The sequence below is a fragment of the Benincasa hispida genome, chromosome 3 (genome assembly GCF_009727055.1).
Source record: "Benincasa hispida cultivar B227 chromosome 3, ASM972705v1, whole genome shotgun sequence".
Taxonomy (NCBI): domain Eukaryota; kingdom Viridiplantae; phylum Streptophyta; class Magnoliopsida; order Cucurbitales; family Cucurbitaceae; genus Benincasa; species Benincasa hispida.
The window spans coordinates 3,580,091-3,587,338 of record NC_052351.1 but is presented as its reverse complement, the minus strand read 5'-3'; the positions used below and the strand labels follow the sequence as shown (position 1 = coordinate 3,587,338).

The window sequence follows — 7,248 nt, the reverse complement described above, 5'->3', positions numbered from 1 at the left end:
TAGGGTTGTTGATTATGTAAATAATAGTATTTTGCCTATATTAAGTATTGTATTTATATGTACAAATTTGTAAAATATATTTTTATTTAATTGAATTCATGCCAAGAATATTTAGAAAAGTATGTATGTAGTTGAAAAGTATGTAACACATTAAAAAAAAAAATGGAGGTTTTTTCTTGACACAATTTTCTAACAAGAATTAGTGAAAAATGGAGATTTTGTTCTCTTAATCATCCTCCATATTGCGAGAAACTGGAAATAAAATTGTTAAAGAAATGTGGTGGTATTCCGTTGGCTATCAAGATGATGGGAAATATTCAATTAAAAAATCATGACGGAGTAAAAATACAGAGTAACAACAAATAGAAAAATAAAAATAAGAAAACAATGATGAAATTCATGGAGAAAAACTATGAATCATTATTTTCAATTTCTTTTTAGTTTCTCATTTTATTTAACCATATTTATGGAAGAAATGTAGCAGATTATATATATATATATAAGGAAAAAAAAATTGTAATCCATATTTTATTCAAACAAAGATGGATAAAATTATTGAATAAAAAATTTTCAAAACAAAAATAGTAACCATAAAAGCAGATTATTTAGAGTTCAAAAAACCGTATCTGATACCCCAAAGATATAAACTCAACACTGCACTCAAAACATAGATATATGAATTTAGACCAAATTACTCTGTATCCCAACACAGATATATGAACTCATAGATATATCAACTCCACAGACATATAAACTCCAAATATCATCTTAACTCAAAGCCACCAAAGGCCTCATGTTCATAAGTTTACAGTGCAATACTAATATCAATATATCACGATAGGTTAAAGAAAAAAGATACATAATTTTGTCCCTAAATTTTGAATATAGTTTTCATTTGGTGTTTATGTTTCAAAATAGTTCATTTTTTCCTCTAAATTTTGAGTTTAATTTTCATTTGGTCATTAGATATCAAAATGTTATAATTTTATAGTCTCTATCCTTTGAATCTAGTATAATGCTTGTTCTTCGTCCTTCATGTTAATTTTAAATCGTTACAAGGTTGATTTTTTAAGTTAGTTAACTTTAATGGTAACTAAAAAAATGAAAACTAATTTAATTCCTTCAAATTTATTTATAGAAAGTTAACATTGATGCTTGAGCATGAGTCAAAGCTTAGAATAAAGTGTAGAAACTTGAAATATAAGATTTAGTGGAAACATAACTCCAAATTCAAAAATAAAAGAAGAAACTCAAACAATTGGTTCCCAACCAAAATATTGATGAATATTATTAAACAGAAGTTAGAATTTAGAAATCAGAAATAAGAAATCAGAATGTAATGCTGGAATGCTTCAGATTTCAAAACTTGTAACGAAGGTTGAATAACGCTATAAATAACAGACCATTCAGTAACGAAGGGAAAGCCTAGAAAGAGTAAAAACAGACGAAAAGAGGCAAAGGCTCCTCGGAGAATTATACTAACCAAAAATAAACGCAATTTTACAAGCAAAGAATGTTACTAATTAAACATACTACTACCAAATGATTATAGAAAACTCTTTACCCAACAGCTAAAGGATTATATTGCAACCAAAGTCAGGACAACTGAATTACATAAGGCAGATCTTGCTAAAGAACTAGATCTAAATCTAATCCACAAAAATCACATTATATTAAAATAAAAAATAATGGTGCCCTATGGAATTCATCTGATCTTCGGTCGCTTGGGGGCATTACCACTAGGACCAGCTCGAAACTTCCCAAAAGTTTTCATCTTCCTTCTCTTCCTCTCTTCCTCACTGTCTGATTCATCGCCCTTTTCCCTGTCTGCATTGCTTGCTTCTCTCTCCAACTCTTCCCATGTCTTCCCTTGTTCCTCCTCCGAATCACCATCAGAATCTTCTTCTTCCTCGTCTTCTGACTCCACTAATGATGCACTATCAGAATCATCCTCTTCCGAGTCGGATTCAGGCTCAACATCTGATGGCTCATAACCCTTGTCTGACTCCTCCGAGTTGTCAGATTCAGAGTCGGTAGCTTCCAAATTCAAGAATTCCCATCCACCATCATCAATGAAGCTCTGTGGATCATCGGTAATTGTCTTAAGAATTTGTCGCCAGTTCAAATTCAGCTTACTTTCATAATATTTGATGTCTGTTGTGTCAAGCCATTCCTTGATACCATCCAGTGACGTGGAAGGGATAGAATCAATCCGAAGAACATCTCGCTTGAAATCTTTAAACACAATTGTCATGTCAAAATTCTTCTGTCCAAAGCCAACTCTCTCTAGATTTACTATTTCAATTTCACCAAGAGTGACAACAAGGAAAGGTGTTTCTATAAGTTCAACCAGGCAGGTTGAGGTTGGGACGATAAAGGCAGAAGATTTATAAGGAACTCCATGAAATCCAAGCTCTCTCAGAGGCTGATCAAACTCAAGGTCAAGACCACTGAATTGGGGCTGGCCCCAAAGATCATTGACACGGTTTACAAAACTCTGAAAGTCCATGTTTATTTTATTCTTCCTGTCCCTCTCCCTTTGCTCTTCCTCGATCTCATCTGGGTCGTAGGCTGATCTCTTTCCACCTCCTATGGTCTGGACAACATCCATCACCTCAACATAGAACTGTACATCTTTGGTTTTCTTATTCCCCACCATTATATGGTTGTGCAGATGAAAATGAAGTAGAGTGATCATTTCATTCTCCGCTGGCTGGAAAAATGCATGCTTGACATTGCCAAACATAATGTCCACCCGTTCCTCTGATCTAGTGGTAGCATAACGAAATCCATTCAAATGTGCTTCCAGAGTTCCTGGTAACTTCCTCCCACGACCACCAAAAGGGGGGCGAATCCAAAGCTCCGGCAACCTAATTGGCTTGAAACGATTACCAGCTAACTGAAGCTTCTCCTGTGTAACCAATGTCGCCCTCTCTGCTCTCTCAGACTCCCTAGCAACAACCTGTCTCCGCAATGTTTTAATTAGCTGTACTACTTCACTGATGTGCCTTGGGTCTTTGGAGCGGAATGAAACCTCCTTCAAGTATATAGATCCCTGGAATTTCAATGAATTTGCATCGTGAGGACTGAAAGGAGTCCCGGGAACATTGAAAATTATTCTAATATAACAAGTGCGGTTGGTGTCCTGCTGGCTGGAAACAGTCCTTATAGTAGCAACATGGAATGGAACCATGCTACCATAAATAGGCAATAGTACAGTTTCATTCTTCTGGTCAATATGAATCATTAGATCTCTTTGAGGAGGCAAATCATTTACACTCTTATAAGCAATCAAGTCCGCTGCAGTTCTCATAGAAGAGCGATTATCTCCAGCTCCATTTCCAACACCAGCTAGTCTCCTAGCTGTTTCTTCATTCTTCTGACGGGCCAGTTCAGCCTGGTGCTGCCTACGGAGCTCCTCCTTTGAGATCTCATGATTATCTGACCTTAAAGTCGTCTTTGAGACTACTGCCTCCTTTCCAATAGCTTCAGTTTTTACCTTGGTCTTTTCTTCTTCCTCCTCCTCTTCATTAAATGAATATGCTATGTCCTTGAAACTCTTCGAGCTTGGAGCGGTCAGAACTTCAGTTTTCTCTTTGCCTACAATAACTGTATCAGCAATCAATAACGAGAAGTTTTGGTTCTTCGTTTTACCTGCAGAACTCTGCAATTTATCAGTTGGCTTCAAGTTCTGGAAACCAAGTGAAACGTTAAACACCATGCCTGCCTTTACAACGCGGTCATTTCTGGCATTAAGATTCAACCCAGACTCACGAAACTCAAGACCAATACCTGTCCCAGCTGATTTAGTAAGATTGGGAACCAGCTCAGGAGATTCTTTCTTAACAACAGAAAGAGCTGCTACATATGCAGCATTCACCTTATTTCCGGGCCTTAACATACTGATGGCCACTTCTTGGGCTTTTAGAAGGACCTCATAAGCCTTGCTTTGCAGTGGATTAGCATCAATCAAAAAAGTTCTGGCAACATTAGAGCAGTAGCTCTTGTATCGGGACCCCACTGCACATATTATCACACTTGCAGGATCATAGTGCAGTAACTCATCGTTGCTGGCAGCACTAGGCCTGAGATCAAACTCTCCTCCACTCTGAAATATTGGAGGGTAACATATGTCAACATTGTCAGTCTTTAACTTCACGCCAGCTTTGGTGGGTTCCAGGATGGCTTTCTCTGTCTCATCCATCAATGATGAATGCATGATTTTCTTCTCTTCATCGATCACATTTTCCAGCTTTGGGACCACAACTTTATTCATCACGTTAACAGTCAAAAATGCAGCTTTCTTGATGTTCATAATTTCATTATCATCTTTGGGAGCAAATAAGTCAGATAACCCATTTGTTATGTCAACCAATTCAAAGTTAGCATTTCTTAGCTTCCTAGACCATGTCTCTAAGAGGTTCCCTTCAGGAGCTTCTCTAGCTATGTATCCAACTACTGGGTTTTCCAGGCCATCTGCCTTTGACTGAGCTCGAATAGCACGAAATATAGAATCCATTAAAGAAGAACCGTCATCATTCTTTACCTTCACATGAATAAAAACATCTGCACCAACAGCACCAAAGGCAGATTTTCTTATAACATCAAGTAGAGAGGCCTTCTTTTGGCTACACAGGAAATGGATTTGTTTCTTGGTGAACACAATTATAGTCTCTGGGAACTCATAACCAAACAACCAGATATGCAGCGCTGAAGACTTAAGGTACCGCAGATCCTCTGATGCTGGAGGTGTCCCAATAGCTAGTACATCTGCAGAGCTCCACATATCAGATTTGTGTTCACCCCAATGAGCATATATGGCTTTCAGTCTTGTGCTGAAGTTCACTAGATCAATAACATACATATTCCCTGCTGCACTGGCCTTCCCATTGGGAGGTTGGCTATTACCATTCCTACGATCAGCCATAGAGATTACAGAGCCACAACACTGTTGACCAATAAAACCCCGAACAAGATGAATAAGCCAAAAATAATAATAATAATCGTCGGGGAGTTCAACAAAACAAGGAAAAAAATCATAGAACAGTCGAGAATAAAATAAAACTCAAAATAATATTGGATTAATAGTTAGGGCTACACCTTCATTTACAAAAATAGAGTTGTGATTTCACTTTGACCCATGAACCAAGCATAAAACGTTTACAATGAAAGTTTACATTTCGGGCTGAGCTATATCTTCGGTATCAGGAAACACAACAAAATTCAGAAGAGCTAATGACAAAAAAGAGATTGGCATAAAAATGCTTCCTCATGATGTTCCATAGACAATAATTTTCCTTGGTTTAAACTTCAAAGCCTCACCTATAATATCCATCTCAAGATCTCAAATACACAAACAAATTTTTAAATGCAAGTTGAAAGTTTCCAGTCTTTATGACCTGACTTCCTTGAGAAGGATCAAACAATTACTCCATAACTGAACAAATAAGTTTAAAAATTGATCCTAGAGTACTCACAATCTGCACGTTGTACATTTTCAAAATCAACAGTCTAACTTCTAACTTCTAACACAATGATCGTATGAATTAATGAAAAAACTAATAGATGCCCTATGATAAGGGGGGAAAGGACTAAAGAAAATTAGCAAGGCTTCAATGATAAAATCTCAATTCACACTTAAGTTAGGTGTAAATCTAAAACTCAACTGAACGTTCTCAATGTCCACCCCACATATTTGGTAAGAAAATTGCATTTAGATGATAATTTTATAGTAATAATGTGTAGCACAGGCCTACCAACATAACCTCAAACTGCCTGAACTTCCCACAAAAGCCCAACCCCTCAAACTACCAAACCAACCGGACGAAACTGGCAACTAGGTGATTCAAAAGGTGAAAAATCTACGGATAAATGTGGTTGACCCAAAGTTGTGCGATATTGGTTGAAAAGGAATCCATGCCTATTGAAGACAAACAAGCTCCTAGGTTGGATAGATTTGATATTATCGTCAATGCGGCTTCTTGGTATACTTCATCAAAATAATTGTGTTATTATTCTTCCACCAGCATTAATTTCAGTTGAAATGCAATTTCCCAGTTCTAGGGTTTGGTTCTAGAGCGAACATCTCGAAATTGCGTCTAATTTCGTATCTTGATGAAGCTATAGCTCCGTAACTTTCCAGAAATCAACGAAAAGTAGGGTTTCTTAGTTGAAAAAGGAAAACAATAAGACATATTGCAATCTAATTAAAGTCGCAAAAAGAACACAGCCGATGCGGAGAGTTCAATCTGAATAAAATCACACAACCCCACATGCCTTTTCTTGAAACATCGAGAGGGTTTATTTAAAGTAGAAAATCGTACCTGGTGTCGGAGAACTGGGAGGGTGCAAGATCATACAAGTTGTGGAAGCTGAAACAGAGGCAAATGCAGGCAGAAACCCTCGAGAAATCCAAGCTACGGTACGAGCGAGAGATGGGTATGTAGAGATGATTCACGAGCACGAGAGAAAGAGATGGAGATGAAGAGGAGGAGATTCAGAGCTTACAGAGAACGAGAGAGGGAAATGGCGACCGACAGAAGGGAAGTGGGATTGGCAGGAAAGGGAAGAGGGCTGCAGCTATGTATCGAGGCAGAAAAGGGAGGGAAGACGAGGGCGGGCGGGCAGCGATTTATGTATATATTTTCCCTCTTTCCCACTTTTTTTTTCACAACAAATAATTGATGATATTGATATTAAATATTTATTCCGATCTATGAAAATTTACTTTCCTTCCGTAAATACTCTCCATATTTTGTAAATTTTATAACGAGCCCAAGTATAATTTGACTCTCCCTCCAAAAGTTTAGTTGCATGAGTTTGAGGAGCAACATTAATGAGAGCGAGAATATATTCATGCAGAAGTGAAAATCAATATTAATCCAAGTCGAGCTGAACCTTTGAACATAAGATTTCGAACATTTGAACATAAGACTTCTTCAATAGTGGTGGAGTAAGAGATTTTATATAAGAAGTACTATATATATAAGTCTAATAAAAAAAAAATTATAAAAAAATATAAAAAAAAAATGTTCATAATTTCATACATTAACTAATTTATTACATTACAATTATCCTCTATGAGTTTTCATGTCTTAAAATCTATCTTGATTCTGGACTCTTCACTTACTTTTGATTTGAATAGATAGTAATATAAACAAAATGCAGTGACCTTTCAAATGTTTAATTCTAACTAATTAGAATGTTCAATTAACCAAACTATATTAAATTATCTTGACTTTGTACCAA

General features: G+C 36.6%; 1 protein-coding gene across 1 annotated transcript; it reads right to left on the bottom strand.

Moving 5' to 3' along the window:
* Positions 1 to 1,443: 1,443 nt before the first annotated feature.
* Positions 1,444 to 6,648, bottom strand: LOC120073073 (FACT complex subunit SPT16). Its single transcript, XM_039025682.1, has 2 exons — positions 6,324 to 6,648; positions 1,444 to 4,948 (listed from the first exon to the last, which is right to left on the bottom strand). Exon 2 carries the CDS (start codon positions 4,925 to 4,927, stop codon positions 1,706 to 1,708), a length of 3,222 nt encoding a protein of 1,073 aa, XP_038881610.1. The 5' UTR covers positions 4,928 to 4,948; positions 6,324 to 6,648; the 3' UTR covers positions 1,444 to 1,705.
* Between the last annotated feature and the right edge of the window lie 600 nt (positions 6,649 to 7,248).

Coding starts and splice junctions, on each gene's coding strand:
- LOC120073073 (XM_039025682.1), bottom strand. CDS start 4,927: ATGGCTGATCGTAGGAATGGTAATAGCCAACCTCCCAATGGGAAGGCC.